The sequence below is a fragment of the Xyrauchen texanus genome, chromosome 48 (assembly GCF_025860055.1).
Source record: "Xyrauchen texanus isolate HMW12.3.18 chromosome 48, RBS_HiC_50CHRs, whole genome shotgun sequence".
Lineage (NCBI taxonomy): Eukaryota > Metazoa > Chordata > Actinopteri > Cypriniformes > Catostomidae > Xyrauchen > Xyrauchen texanus.
Genome location: NC_068323.1, coordinates 14161632 through 14178412, shown reverse-complemented (window position 1 = coordinate 14178412; position 16781 = coordinate 14161632). Strand labels below are relative to the sequence as shown.

The window sequence follows — 16781 nt, the reverse complement described above, 5'->3', positions numbered from 1 at the left end:
CATTAGAGTCAAATATATTGCAACATTTTTTTTCTTCACACCTGCAAATTTATGAGGCAATGATAGTAAATGCTGTTTAGGGAATGTGACGGAATGACACGTCCATCCCTTGGATCATCGTCGCCCCACCTATTCAGAGGTCCATTCAGCCAGGCTCACAACAGGATTGGAAGAGAGAGGAGGGGTGCATGATTATTCTCTGTTTGAAGCATGTCATGAGGCACACCTGAAGTTAATGGAAAGCCTCATCACCGCTGCCTTTAAAAATCAATGTTATTAAGGCATTTTAAAATCCTATTATGGCGTTCTCCTTGAACAAGTCATGCTTTTATGGGAATGCCCTGTCTTAAAATGTGACCTTTTTCAGTTCACTCCCCGCATTTGGACAGTAAAAGAAAATATGTTGAGGGGATAGAAAAAATGTTGGTCCTTGTAACACTTGGGACATTCTCCCTAGCGAATGACCCAAGAGGTCGCTAGAAGGATTTAGACATTTAGTTTGAAGTTCTGTGTTCCCCTTGATTGATCCCAGCTGTCTTATTAAACTTGTTAGTGTTGTATATTGAATATATTGCCCTCATGTTCTCTCTGTCTTTGTCAGTTTTTTGTAATGGTTTGTTCCGTAGTTGAATTTTTAGATTTTTATGTTTATTTCTTTGAGTTCTTTATTAAAAGCCTGCACATAGATCCTCATTTTCTCACCTCGTTCCTGCAAACGTTACAGAACAACTGACCGATACTATGGATCTAGTAGCTTTTCGACTGTTTGAACTCAAACAAGGAGAGAGGACCATCAAGCAATATTCCAAGCATTTCTGCAGTCTCACCAAGTTCTCAATTGGGGAGCCAGTGAAATCATATCTGCCAGGTCGCAGATGTGATCTTTCTTTGGATGAGTTCATGGACTATGCTTTGAGACTCACATTCTCCCCTTACACTGTGGGGTGTGGCAGTTATCCCATGCCGCAGCCAGCGCCCATGCTTGCCACAGTGAATGAGCCAGCGCCCACGCCTGCCGTGGTCAACGAGCCAGTGCCCACACCAGCCACGTTCAGTGAGCCAGTGCCCACACCTGACACGGTCAGCAAGCCAGCGCCCACACCTGCCATGATCAACAAGCCAGCACCCACTCCTGCCACGATCAACGAGCCAACGCCCAAGCCTCGTTCCTCCCAGTGCCAGCATCCTCGACCACAGAGGCTGTTCCTACAACAGTGGTCAAAGCCGTCCGGAAGAGGATAAGAAGAGCTCGTACTCCCCAGTCGCTGCCAGCACCCATGGCCACGGAGGTCGTTCCCTTGTCACTGCCTGTGCTCAAGACCATGGAGGTTGTTCCCATGTCACTGCCAGTGCCTACGGCCATGAAGATCGTTTCCGTCTCTGCCTGTGCTCACGGCCATGGAGGCCGTTTCCCAGTCGCTGTTAGCACTCCTGACCACGGTGGCCATCGACGAGACTGTCTAGTTTCTGAGGCTGTCCCTGAGTATGATACCTGTCCAGTGGCCATCATCTAGTCTGCTGACCCCTGTCAAGCAACCGCCATCAAGTCTGCTGATCTCTGTCCAGCGGCTACGCCTTCTAGGTCTTCCAGAGCTCTGCCCTCTGAGTCTCCACATCCTGCGGATCCACCCCTGCATCTTCTCCCCTGAGTCTCTGCCTCCCGCGGCTCCCACTCCTGAGATTCTGCCTCCTGTGGCTCTTCTCCCTGAGTCTCCACCTCCCTGGCTACCAGACCTCACTCCCTTTCTGGATCCACTTTCCTGGCCACCGGCTCCGCCCTGGTCCCCAGATCTATGCCTGTCTCCAGGCCCTCCACCAGCTCCATCATGAACTAATTCCTTAGATGGGGGGCTCTGTAACACTTGGGACTTGAAGTTTGAAGTTCTGTGTTTTCCTTGTTGTGTCTTTGTTCTCTGTGTTGCCCTTGATTGTTCCCAGCTGTCTTGTTAACCTTGTTAGTTCTTGTTTATATATTGCCCTTGTGTTCTCTCTGTCTTTGTCAGTTGTTTTCCTTTCAAGGATGTAATGGTTTGTTCCGAAGTTGAGTTTTGAGTTCTTTATTAAGAGCATGCACATTGATCCTCTTTTTCTTGCCTTGTTCCTGCACACATTACTGTCCTCGTGTTTCTCAAACACTTTCCTGGCCCTTGAGTTGGAGTCTGCATTGGACGAAAGTTGCTGCGGGATAAAAAAAAGCTTAATTTCAGGTTACAGATGGCTGGGGAGGCTGCAAAAAGCACTTTGCAAATTTGGGTAATCTTGTTGCAAATCTCCACACAGCTTTTGACCCTTTTTCATCTCAAACTGGGCCTGCTGTGTTGCTCTAAGCAGTTTGTTTTGAATCGATAGAAAGCTCCCATTGGATTGCGATTATTGGAATGAATATTATAGAGTGTAAAGTAGACTTTTCAGACAAGTCCTGTTCTCAACAATTAAAGAAGATAGCCTTAAATGTAACTTTAAAGGAAAAGTTCACACAAAAATAAAAATCATAATTTATTCACCCTAATTTTTGGATGAAATATCCCTTTAAAATAAATATTCAGGGTTCAGTTAAGCTCAATCTATATAGCATTTGTGGCATAAAGATAATAGTAATTTCCACTACCTTTTTTAAAATAAATAAATACAAAATCAAGGTTACATTGAGGTATTTACAATATAAGTGAATGGGGCCAATTTTTGGATAGTTTAAAGACAGAAATGTGAAGCTTACAATTTTTTAAAAGTACTTACATTAATTCCTCTGTCAAAAGTTGGATATAACTTTATAATATAATATTGTCAAAAAGTCTGGCTAACCGAATAAGTAAAGATATGACATCTCTTATACAAACAGATCAGGTGGTGTTTATGCGGGGCCACAGCTCTTCTGATAACATTAGGCGTTTCATCAATATCATGTGGTCAGTGGCGAATAATCAGACTCCGGTCGCTGCCATCTCACTTGATGCCAAAAAGGCATTTGGTATTTTCTTTAATAAAGCCTCCAAGATCTTTTTAAGATTTTGGAAATATACAAGTTTGGGAGTACTTTTATAGGATGGATTAAGTTACTTTATAGACACCCAGTAGCGGCGGTACAAACAAATGTATTAGTTTCAGATTATTGTACTCTGGATAGGGGCACCCGGCAGGGTTGCCCTCTTTCCCCATTATTGTTCTGTCTTGCCTTGGAACCATTAGCAGCTGCGATAAGAAAGGAGGATGATTTTCCAGTGGTGATGGCGGGAGGTATGGCGCATAAGCTTCTGCTTTATTTTATTATTCGTCTATGACCCTACTAGCTCTATGCCTTGCCTCCACAGAATTATTAATTCCTTTTCTAAATTCTCAGAATACATTTTAGAGTTAATTGGTCTAAATCTGAAGCTATGGCTCTGACAGCATACTGCCCAAAAATGTATTTTCAGCTGGGCGCCTTCCAGTGGCCCAAACAGGGCATTAAATAATTGGGTATTTTATTTCCAGCAAATTTGTCTGATTTAGTTAGAGTTGATTTTGACCCCTAAATAAAAAGGTTTTTGAGTGATGTGGACAGGTGGGCCTCATAACATTTATCGATGTTTGGGAAGGTTAATGTTATTAAAATGAATTGTATTCCAAAATTCAACTACCTGCTACAGTCACTCCTTATAGATATCCTCCTCACTTATTTCAAGCAATTTGATAGCATAGTGAAGTCCTCCACTTGGAATGGTAAACGTCCCAGATTACAATTCAGTAAGCTGCATAGGCCGATTGATAAAGGTGGGCTAGGCCTATCCAAGATTTTGTTTTATTAATATGCATTTGGTCTCAGAGAGAGAGAGAGCATGCCATCTTAATAGCTCCTCTTTGGATTTGTATTGAACAGGAATTTCTTGCAAAGATTTCACCATTGCAAAGCCTTTCTATCAAACTAGTCGGAGAAGTTAAGTTACACCCCGTTATTTCACATTTACACTTGGTATGGACAAAAGTGTCCAGAGTGTTTAATTCAGACATTTATGTTGCCTTGAGTTTATATCTTAACCCCAAATTATGTATTAATAAGTCCCCTTTTTGCTGGTCAGAGTGGATTGTGAGGGGGGTTACTACACTTGGTGATCTATATGTGAGTGGAGTGTTGAGATCCTTTGGAAATCTGGATTAATATTTTGGGATTCCCAGATCTCAGTTCTTTAGATATTTACAGCTGTGACACCTGCTCTGTCCCACTACTCTGGGAGTGGGGATTATTGCTTTTGGAAAAGGTCATGAGGCATCAGTGTACTCCCTGCTAATTCAGTGTCTGGCGGACGGAGATTCAACCTCTCTCAAGAGATTATGGGAGAAAGATTTAAACTTGGTATTGCAGGAGGGAGTGTGGACTAGGATTCTAAAAAACATCAAGTCTGCATCTAGAGATGCAAGGGTGCGCCTTATGCAATTCAAGATTTTACATCAATTTTAAAATTGTATTCTTATAGACACACCAACCTGCTGGCGATGCCAATCAGAGGATGGAGACATAACCCATGTCTTTTGGGGGTGTGTTAAGATCCAGGAGTTTTGGTTGAAGGTTTAGAATCTTTTATGTGATGTACTGGGCACTCTGCTTTCATTTTGCCCCAGACTCTATATTTTGGGCGATGGGGCGGTCAACAACTTTGAGAATAGGCAGAAAGGGTTGGGTCCTAACTAGCATCACGATTGCCAGACAGGTTCTTTTAAGGGGTTGGAGGTCGACTGGAGTGTATATATATAATTTTTTTTTTTTATGTGTGTCTGTAATCATATGTATATATTTTTATGTGACCACAGGGATGTTTGTTGGGTTGGGGATTGGGAGGGGTGGTTGTGTGGTATATATATATATATATATATATGTGTGTGTGTGTGTGTGTGTGTGTGTGTTTTGTTTTTTTTTGCTCTTGGATATATGTTTTGTAGGAATCAATAAAAAATGTTAATTACAAATGCTTTCGAATGAACTTAACTTGTATTGAACCCGGAATATTCCTTTGAGTCACTTTATAAAGCTGCTGTACGGCTCCAATAATCAAACAGACTGCGCCTACAGTTCTCTGTTTAAAGTTCTATATAACATCCCCAGGTAGGCATAAATGGGAGTAAAGGCAAACCCTTTCAACATCCTTTGATCCTGCAGCAAAGTCTTTTGAATCCTTGAACGATGGACATAAGAAGAAAAACAAACAGAAAAGGACCTTTTTTTCTATCTGCTTTGCTCAAGTTTTTTGAATATGAAATCAGCTGAGAAAACTTCAACTTTATAGGGATGATAATAATAATAATAACTTGTTGAGCAAAATACAGAGCACAACAACTGTGATGACAGAGGCATCTAATCCAACAAATACCATTCTTATCAGGCTTTAGTAGATTACTGTTAGCCTTCCCCCTCTTGAATCCCTGCTTGCCAGACACCTCTCCACAGCCTAAGGTCCAGGGATCAATAGGGTTGCATTGATCTCTCTCTCTCTCTCATTATCACTCTTGTGGATGTCTCCACTTTAATTGTTGATGCATTTTACTTCTTCCCTGCCACCACTGCTAGGTACTGTAACTAAGCGGGCACCCGGAAAGCAAATAAAAAAATACAATAAATAATAATATTTCTGACCCACTCCTGCCTGCTCCGGTGTCATAGGCTATTTTTTTTTTTACAATTCCCACCTGTTAAAAAAAAAAAACCTGCAGGCAAAAGGAAGGTGCTTTCATTTGCTGTCGCATGCAACCGAAAACAATGTGAAATATCTGATTTACCTTTGGTTGGTTTCCAAGTTTTGTATGTACCTTTCTTTAATAGAGCCTTTAAATCTGTTGCACTAAGGGATCTGCCTTCTTGCTAAGACATTTTACCTCAAAGTGGTACTTCCCACCGCATGGAGCACAAAGAAGAGTTTGTTCGAATTAGCCACCAACCCTGCGCTGTAAATCTTACATTTTTCATTGCTCTTGTGTAAACTTCCATCCAATGCCACACTCTGTCACACTGGGTCCTGCAGTACTCCCTCAAGAGTGCAGGCCTCTAACTGGTACTTTGAGAAACAACATGCCAACTTCCTGTGTGGTCATGTTGAAAAAAACGTGCTTGTCAAACAGTTCAAAGTAAGTTCCTTTATGGCAAGTCAGCTCACTCTGCAGCCATATTGGTAAGGGCTCTGGGCAGCTCTGTGTTATGCTGCATTCAAGTGCCCCTTCGAAGTTCGTTCTTACGAGTTTGGAATCGCAAATCATTTAAGTTATTTTTTTAGGGGGAAAAAAAATGTATGTGTTGGGCAGTTTTACTCTTTCAATTCCACTTACTGACAAACATAGGAAGCTTTTTAGTGCTGTTACAATAAAATAATGAGCAAAGTGTGCATTCGTAAGTGTAACTGATGCTTTATCTTTGTATTTTATTATTCTTGTGCTCACAGAGATTTGATGGTAAATGTGGTTTTATCTCACTGGCCTGTCTCTTCATAAACCGACTAAACGATCATTGTTTTCTGGCAAGATTTACTCAACAGTAAACAATGTCCATAAATTAAGGATGCACAAAATATTGGTGACCGGTATCGGCCGATAAAATTGGATTTGAAATGTATCGGTTATCAGTCCGATAAGAACATTTGGCCTATATATTAAATTCGATAAATGATGGCTTTTTCAGGCACATACTACTCGCCATGTGGGTTTTGACTAGTGCCTTCTGGCTTTGCTTTAGAGGATCATACTGGATCTGAGTAATCAGCAAGTAGAGAAAGGCAATATACATCATGGAGCATGCCAAGTTAAAAGTGATCACAAATCTGGTTTGCCTTAAGCCATTGTTTGAGTTGAATCTTAAAAGTGGAATATGTAGAGCACTCCCTTAATGCAAGTGGTAGGCTATTTCAATATTTACATCCCTAACTGACAGCACTATTTGTCCAAATGTGGTGCGCCTATGTGGCACCTCATAGCTCCCTCTAGTGATGGCCCTGGTGCCAATGTCACTGTTTAATTAATTAATTTAAAGGGATGCGTTTGATCAAAACTTAGGCAGGATTGTTATGTGTTTGTCAGATGTTAAGTAGTTTGAGGTTGTTAGCTTATTGCAAGGGCAGTGGTTGCCTGTACCTGAACTAACCCTGTGTCTTGTCTCTGCTGTTTTTCAATTTCCAGATGACTCGCCCTATCCAGGTGAAGCCAGCTGACAGTGAGAGCCGTGGAGGTACTTCTTTTGTCTTCCCCTAGCTTTTTTTATATGTACATGTACTTCAATACTTCATTCTCCTTTCCCTCACTCACCTGCCTTTGTCTTTTTGCAACTCTTTAGTTCTGTTCCAAAAACTGTCTGCATAGGCAGCTGCCATCTAAGAAGCTGTTCACACAGAACGTGTTTTTGCATCCATCTGCTCTGTTTTGTAATTTGTTTTTCTATGCACACATTCGCTAGATGGACGTTTTTGACCATTGCACAGCATCTCCCTATTTTGTTTCACATCTGAAGATGGCGTTATAACTTAAAATCGCATCTCAAGACAAGCAATTGGTTTTCATTTTGTAAAAATTACTTTAAACCACATTTCATATATATATATATATATATATATATATATATATATATATATATATATATATATATATATATTTTTTTTTTTAACATCAAATTAATTATACGTTTATTTATCAACTTCTTATCCGCCATCTTGGAATAGTTTTTCTAAACTTGCTGCATGTATTCTCGCATTGCATTATTTCCCCAAAATATATGCAATTCTGTTTTAATCTTATAAGGCAGCATAATTAAGTTGCCTACCTTTTGGATCAGCCTTTGCGTCAGAAGTGCGCCTTTGATCCCTTAAAATGTTGCCTTTGTAGACAGCTCACTATGTTTTAGAACAGAGCTTCTCACGCTGACTCTTTGTTTCACCTTCTCTCGATCTATCTGATGGATGTTCATATTATTCATTTTAATTAAGCAGGCCTTGGTGCTAGTTAACAGAAGGGAAGTGGCTTCTGCGGCCTGTCTAACCTTGGTCCTTCTGCCAAACCCATTAACAACACACTGTAAATTAAAAAGTAATTAGCTTGGATATTGGAATGGGAGCCCTGGGCCTCAAACCCCCCAATTTGATGTCTGGTCAAACCGAGGGGCATATTATAAATAGGGATAGATGTTGGAATGGTTGGAAGAGGTAGGAAGAGGAAGCAAAACTTGCCTAACAATCAATTATATTACAGGACGCTTGCCAAGACCATTTACTTAATTTAGTCTTCTCTGGTTTTCTGGCTTATGATCTGCTATTTACTGTAAATAGATCTGCAGGTATATTGTGATCACCCACATACCCATCCCACAGTGGAAGATTAATTATACATTAAAAGGTGTAAAACAGGGTCTGCTGGTCAAAGAGATGTTTTGCTGATGGTGTAAATGACAAACTTATATGGAAAAGCCATATCTTATTTTCTTTCCAAAGGTCCATTAAGTAGGGTTGAGAATCTGAAGCTGGTTTCTTAACAATTCCATTAATGGTTAACTTTAAGGAAGACATTTGTAAATAAGAATTTGGAGAGAAATTATTCTTATTGCATTTAATGAGCCAGTCCTCAGTTCCCAACCTTATCTCTTAGAAACAATGACCCTTACATTGTTTCTTAAAAATGCATCCAATTTAGTGACCTGGCAGCCAAGAACAATCATCAAGGGAACAAGATAAACCTCCTGAGATGGGTCAAAAAAAGCCCAAGAAGCAATTTTAAGGCTGGCATATGTCAGAGCCCCACATCCAAATGGTCCATCCCAGCAGTAGACAAGCAGTGCCATTGTGGAGGAGATTTATGCCTCATAAAGCCCCATTGATTTTTGTCATTGTAGGGGTGTGTGTTCGCATTGACTATGACACTTAGCTGTCTTTGGACTTCCCTGTGAGTGGCCGGTCTTAGCGCTCCCTAGGCGCCCATTGGACTTCCTTGGGTCCCTTATTGCCTTCCTCTTGGTGATCATGTCGGAGATGGAGAGTGTGCTTAGGTCAGGCCCAATAGTTGCACATCATCCGAAATGAACAGCTCAGAGTAGCAACCCAGGAGCAATCCAACACCATTGTGACTTTAATGGTTACAAGGGATTTTTTTCCAACCTTAGACCAATCCTTGTGTGCCCTGCTTTGAAAGACTTTATCTGCTTCTGAATCTGGAAAATGCTGCCTTCGCAGCCAGTAGGAAGGCGTCAAGGCATGTCCATGTACAACATTTGTGTTGCATCTTGTTTACTAAGATTCCTTCATCTGGTAGATTTTTTAAGGCAGCATAGATATAAACTTTGCTGCCTTCGATATCACAAAATCCTGTGTTTGGTCTTTGGCGATTGGTGGACATGGTCTGAAGGAGCGGTTGAAAGCAGCTAATTAGTGGCTAAAGGTCAATTTATTTATTTTTTCATTTTTCTCAACCTAAGACTTTTTGATTTGTTGTGAAAACTAAGCACTGTAGTCACTAAATATTTGCTTGGTTATCGCTTAAGCTCATACAAATTTGTTTTAGATCATTAGACATGAAGTTACAGTGCCTTGGAAGTAATTTTGAAACCAGTTTCTTAACAAGGTACCTTCATACACAAAACACTGCTTATAAAATAATGACTGAACGCATAGTGAGGCAGCTTGGTAGCTACCTTTCAGATGCAGTTTTTCTATTGCTTTTGGAAGTACTCGCTATTTATACATGCTAATGCTAGTTTTTCTTCATGGGCACGTCCTTCACTCCCTTGGGTGTTTGAAGATCCATGTAAAAGGACTTAATTATGTTTCTTTCTATAATGGCGAGGTGGCACCCGGATGGACACTGGTTGTTCCCTTGGGTTGTAGCATGTTGGCTGTTGGGACTCTTGGTGACTTCAGTTCTAATTACTCTCGTAATCTCATTAATTGGATGAAAGGTCACCATACCTGTTCAAAGAAATACAAAGGAAGAGACCTTCCATACCTCAAGGAACCTTCACCACAAGGGCTTTCTTTTCAGTGGTTATTAAGTCTACAGAGCTAATGTGATTAAATCGTCCTTCTCAGTGCTTTTGTTAATCATTTCAATCTGCATGCGGTCGTGGAATAGAACAAATCTTATGGTTTGGTCACTTGATTGACATGCTGCTAATTTAAATTAATATTGTGATGGGTTATAATTAAAAGAACAGTGCATTGCCTGATGAAAGGTTGCAACCTTGAATTTATGAGGACGCCTTAAGTGGTTGTAACCATTGTCAACAGCATGCAAATATCCACATGAAAATACATCTCACACTTTATCTGGACTGTATTGCAGTGAGCATCAAAAAGTGTACTAGCCAAAATGTTTCTATTTTGGGTTTTTGTAATTTAATACAGTTTTTTTATTAATTACAAATTAGATTAGCAATGAAAAATTTGCAAACAGTTAAACATGAAACATTAACATGAATTTCTGAATTTCTTAATATTTGGTACTGTATATCCCCCATTTGGTTTAATAAGAATATTTATTCAAACGGGCATGGACTTAAGTTTGTGCAAAACATGATGACATGTCTTATCCAGCATGATTTATCTTTACGTTCCATATAGCATCTTCTGTGCTTCAGCGGAAGCAAAAACAACCTGACATTTTTTCAAAAGAGTTAACATGGTCACAATCACGATTTTGCTTATTCCATTAGAAATTTAGAAATAGTGCAGAATTTTTAATTTGTCATTCATTTTACCTTTTTTTTTTTTTTTTTTTTTTTATCCTAAAATTTTCTGTTTATTTGCTGAATCACAGAACTTGTTTTTTTTGTGTTAGTGTTAATGTGATACTTAAGTAATTGTGTCCATGCTGGGCAGGCAGAAGAGGGGGATAGAATTTAGATACAGAAATTAAAGTGTGTTTGATTGACAACTCCCTCAGTACCAGCCAAGCCTTTTTTATATTAGTCCTCATCTCTAGATAACAGCATGTTTGCCTTATTGAAACTTTTTCTATCCTTGCTCGGTTATGCAGCATGTGTCATTAGAAAGAGCTTTAGGGACAGATTGTACACTCACTTACACTCTTCCTCTTTCTCTCCATCCCTCTCTCGCTCTCCCTTGGTATCTTCAATATGAAACAGATTGATTTTGCTTCACAGGCAGTCCTGATGACTGGCACAGGCTGGATATAAAGGTGGCTGCTATTGCTTTTTGAAACACTGTTCAATACCTCTCAGAGGCATTTCAGCTCTAACATAGGATAAATTAGCTTTAGTTCACTTTGATCCACCCCCTTCAAACACCAAACCCCCACCCCTTAAGCAGACACCCCCAACACTAACCTCCTTGTCTTTTTTTATCTTTTATTTCATTTTTGCTGCTCAATTCAGAGTGGAAATCATTCCAATGACAGGTCTCATCTCTTAATTTTACCATCCTAGCAAAGAAAAATACATATAATCACTCCCCATAAGCCTGTCGTTCCAATATATATTGATTTTCCTGAAAGGTGGTCCCCAGAAAAGCATCACCTTGAGAATGTGAGAACAATGTGAGAATGAGCAGGGAACTTGCGATGCAAAATTGTATCATTATTTGTGTCAAGGTACGGTAATATTGCATTTTTTTTTTATTTAGTGTATTGCGATTCAAAATCGGGATTTATTGTAATCTTTCACTCACTTATTTCTCATTCATTTTAAATGGACTTTGGTGCTTTGCGTCCCAAGTTCTAAACATCCTGTTTTACTTCATTGTGGAGCTATAACAGTAGTGTAAAGGATTGTTGGTGTTAGTAAAAAAAATCTTGATTAAATAGCGTACCAGTGTGTTTAGCATTACACGAAAACCCTTGCATTCTAGCCAACATAGTCTCATGAAAACTCATAATAAATCATACAAGATGGCGATTGTAACATATCGTACAACTTGTGTTGTATGAAAAAGTACAATTCTCATGGTTAAGTTTAGGTTTGGAGAAGTTGTTAGGGGTTTCACCTTGGAAAAAATGTCGACAAATTGTTGTTTGGTGAAACCTGTATGTTTTTTTTCGATTTCGCAACCGCATGAGACAGGGTTGGTTTAGCTGTTTCGAGGATCTTTAAGTAAGGTGCAACCTTACTAATTCAATAAATTAAACATTTATTCTAAGCTAGTTCTGAGTTTTTGGTCGAACAAAAATAACTGAGCATTCGTTGGAAATAAGCCAGTCAGTGCGGTCGCCATTTTTATAATTTAATTTCTTTGGAATAGTACACACAAATGGAAATCCTGTCATAATTTGCTTTTTTTTGTTAGCACAAAACACATGTGGACACGTTTCAGAAGACCTCGAACATGATGGACAAGTCACATGGACAATTTTTATTAGAGTTTTGGGTCCTTTTTAAGCTTTAAATTGAATCACTAAACTATCAGCTGCCATAATGTTGAAAAGACGGACTGAGATATTTATCAAAATGTCCTCTTGAGATGGTCCGTATAAGTAAGAAAGTAATAAGAGTTTGGAACGACATGAGGTAGAATAAATTATGACAGACTTACATTTTTGGGTGAACTGTTTCTCTAATAGATTGGACTGGCCAACTGCAATGCTCTTCTGGTAGGACTTCCTGCATGTACAGACAAACCTCTGCAAATGATCCAGAACCCAGTGGCACGTATGGTTTTCAATGAGCCCAGTCGAACTGCACTGGCTGCCAATGGTTTCTGACGTCAAGTTAAAATTCTGACTCCAGTCTTCCACCACTCTTACATCCTCCCTTCTTGTACTTCTCTGAGCACTGAAACTTTGTATAACAACACTTCTCATGTTATTGCCTCCTTCGGATGTATCACTTTATTGTATTCCTCATGTGTAAGTCGCTTTGGAAAAAAATCACCTGCTAAGTGATTTAATGTAAATGTAATATGACAGTACTGAATCGTTGCATTAGAATATCAAGTTTTGTGAGGTAAAACATTGCGGTGTATTAAAGTACCCCTCCCCCACCACTAGCGTCAGCAGGGAAACTGCTCTCCCTCGACTAGCATGCCATGTATCTGGGAACCCAACTTGTATCAAATCTGTCCTTCTTTACAAATGTGCTGTCCAACACACATAATAAAATCACACCAGCTCAACCTCTCAACTAAAATGGAACAGGCCAATTTTCCTCTCAATGCCTTGACTAACTGCTAGGTTGCACTCATGGTTGAGATTTAGCCGCACTTCACCATGCTTGCATTATCTGCAGTATAAAGCATAGTCATCAGAATTGCATGAATTTCTGGGGATGTGACAGTCAGGGTTAGATGTGCAGTATACAATTGAGTGGGGTGAGAAGCCATATATTTTCTGCTGGGATAATGAGTTTATTGGTTGAAGACCTCTTACAACATGCACGTGCATGGACGCTAGTGCTAGCATCTTGCTTCAAGCAGAACTTGCCGTAATAAGCTTGTAACAAGCCAAAAAGTATGAGTATGGCAGAGGTAATTGTAGCTTTTCTTCAAGTGAGTGGAAAAAAACTCTTTTCAATTAGGCTTGGCTGGTCCGAATGTAAGGAAAAGATATGCTAATCCTCTTCATGCAGGCATAGGTTGAGTCGCATGTTTAAAAAACTAATTCACCAAGCTGTGTGTGCTCACTGAGTCATCCATACACCTTGACAAAGAGGAAAGTTCTGCTTGAAGGTATATTCACATAGCTGATGCCATGAAATGTCATTTCTAACAGAGGATCAAAGCTAGCAGTAGCACTAGCAAAGAGCTGCATTTGTGAGAGTAGAAATGTATTTAAAGGAACAGTTCACCCAAAAAAAGTTTATAATTATTTACTCACCTTCATATAATTTCAAATCCATATGCTGTTATTATTATTATTTTGTTCCATGAAACCAAAAAATTAGGATTGTTTGGAGAAACGTCTTGCTTAATATTTGGACAATGACACTTAATAGTGTGCCTGTCTGTCATAAAAGCAGTCAGTGCAACTCATGTACTATATGTAAGTTTTTTTAAGCCATACAATAGTTTTGTGTGAGGAACAGGCATACATTTAAGTCACTATTCACTGATAATCTTCTCCTATAGTGAGCTGTTAACAGGAGAACCGAGATTAATTGAGTCAGTGAGTTGAACTCAAGTAAACGAATAATTGCCTTTAAATCGAACTAAAAGATTAATTCACTATTCGGAGTTCATCTCGCTGACTCAATGATCCAGTCGCAACATTTCTCATGGTAAAAAGATTACAGAGAACAAATATATAATGACTTAAATTTCTGTCCGTTCTTTACACAAAGCTATTGTATGGCTTCAGAAAACAAGTAATACAACACAAAATGTATGGACTACTTTCATGATTTTTTTAGGTATAGAGCACTGCATAAAATTATGTCATCAATTAAATTTTATGGATTTTACTGGAAAACAATACAAAAATACTTAGTACGAATTTTGTTGTTGTTGTTGTTATTGGAGTGTGTGGAAAGACCTGCATGATGATTCTTCAAAATATATTTTGTTTTGTTCTAAGTAAAAAATGACTAATTCAATCAAATAATGAGTGTCATTTTGAGACAAACAACTCCTTTAAGGTAAATTGTACTTTAAAAACTGTTGCAACATTTTGACATTCATTAACATTTTAACCTCATGTTCCACCACAAGTTCCTAACAAGCTTGCCAGCTCCCAGACAGCGAACGGCAATTGAAGCAACATCTTTCAACCACTGATTCGCTCGTCATTCTGAACTCCGACATGCACGTAATCACAAGCGCAGTGGTCGGGACTTCATTTTAGCCCATCTGTGTGAGCGGACCACCAAAGGTTACTGTTGAACACAAAAAGTAAAGGTCAGAAATCATGTTTAGTTTTCCTCCAGCTGCGAGGTAATTCCAGCCAGCAGATTGTGTCCCCGCCGAGGCAAAGAAGAGGAGCCTGGTGCAGAAGGGCGAGCAGACACAAGGTTATCCAGTCAGTATTGCCGCCAAAGCCCCTCCGCTGTCACCCCTAATAAGAACTGCTCCCTTATCACTGCTACAATCACCTTGAGAAACAAACTCTTCTGGCTTTTTTTTTTCCTTAGCGAAAGGCAAGAACAAAGGTGGTGGGGTCCAGCCTGTCATTCACATAATGGTCTATCTGCTTGTATCAAGCTTGAAGACTGAGTATAGGGTTGATGAAACTCATTTTCTTGTATCTAAAGAGGTTGGAAAATAAATGTCAGTTTGGATAGCTTAGATGTTGCTATTTACGATTTTGTTCTTTTTCCAAGAGCCTAGCTACTGGAAACTGTACATTGAAACTACATAGTAAAGCATTATTCAAACTGAATGTGTTTTTGCATCAATCTGTGCTGGTTTTAATAGTTTTCCTATGTAAACATACGCTCGATGGGCTTCTTTTACCACTGTGCTGCATAGGATCATCGCATTTTTTAGACAGCGTGTCAAGATAAAATCTACTTCAGCTGTTACAAATGTGTCTCGAAACACTTCTGCTCAGTTCTAGCTTTTTGTGTGTGTGTGTGTGTGTGGAAGTACGCGTTTGGTGTGAACATCTCCTAACTTTGCCCTATTAAAAAGCCCAGCCTTTGCTGTGGGTGCTGGTGTTCATAAGCAATTGCAAAAATAAGGACGATTACCCCCTTCGTCTTCCATTGGTCAAAAAAAGGTAGTCCCATCCCAAACTCACACCATTGGTTGAGCAGATTTTTTTGGTCGGGACCCTCAAACAAACATTGCAATGGTTTAATAGCACCACAGTTTTACAGTCAACCTACGAATTTCTTACTTCTCTGCCTAATCTCATGAACATTACGTGACCATGGCAAAAGTTTTGCAAAACAAAATGACATGCTTCATTACGTGATTCATATGTTTGGCTGCAGTTTCCCAATGAAATATCCTGCAGAGGGCGCCACAGCTGAGTGAAATGGTGTCGTAATCAGACAAGGGTAAAAAAGTAACTCCCTAACCTAAAACTTTAACCTAAATCTAAACATTAGTGTCCTAAAAACAAGTGAAAGTTAAACAAACAGACCCTAAACCGTCACATAAACCTAACCGATTGTGTTGAAAAAGCAAATGCGACTTATAAGCAAACGCAACATGAAAAGTATACGCAATCATGTCATTTTGTGTCACTTCAATGACACTTTCATTTTATGTGTCAGCTCACGTGCTTGACTGACCTCACGCAGCCTTTTAAGTCCAAAGTCCAACAGTCTATCAGGGGAGCTACTGCGGAAGTTGATCACATTATTTTTGTTTCAAAAACAAAGTGCAAATTAATTATTTAATTTTTTTGTATTGGAAAGACCAACATTTCCATGCTGGGTTGGTGCTTGTGGACCAGGATAGCTTTGTTTACGAGCAAAAAAATAAATACATAAAAAAATGCAAGTTTATCATCGTGGTCATTCTTAGAAAACTGATTAATCAAGGAACTGTTGCATGTTAAGCTAGTTTAGAAGCCTGGTGGGGACACCAGCACACCAGTATCCAAAACACAACATGGTGATCAGCAATTCTTTACAAGCAACAGTCTACTGTGTCATTGCTGGATGCTCTTGCATGTATACTCATATTTTATGGGCAACTTTTGCCAAGTATGCCCATGTGCTGGCTGATTACACAGGCTCTGGAGCAGCTCTCAAAGTGTTCTGATTGGTCGAACAGGTCAATAAGAGTGGAACCAAATCACTGCAATCACCGGCCTGCTGCCTCTCTCAGTGCTAATGACAGTCCTTCATATGCAGCAATCTCATTAAAGCTATCATGCTCTCCGATGCCACACAAACACACACACACACACACACGCCGCACACACACACATGTTGGTGCAGCTGTCATTATGAG

At 39.6% G+C, this 16781-nt stretch overlaps 1 protein-coding gene across 35 annotated transcripts in view; it reads left to right on the top strand.

The window, feature by feature from the left end:
- Positions 1–16781, top strand: part of LOC127639438 (CUGBP Elav-like family member 5) — a 241953-nt gene that overhangs the window by 132645 nt on the left and 92527 nt on the right. For all 35 annotated transcript variants that reach the window (XM_052121467.1, XM_052121457.1, XM_052121490.1 and 32 more), the window contains exon 3: positions 7135–7183. In XM_052121467.1, coding sequence (XP_051977427.1) covers positions 7135–7183 — 49 coding nt within the window. The remainder of the gene's footprint in view (positions 1–7134; positions 7184–16781) is intronic.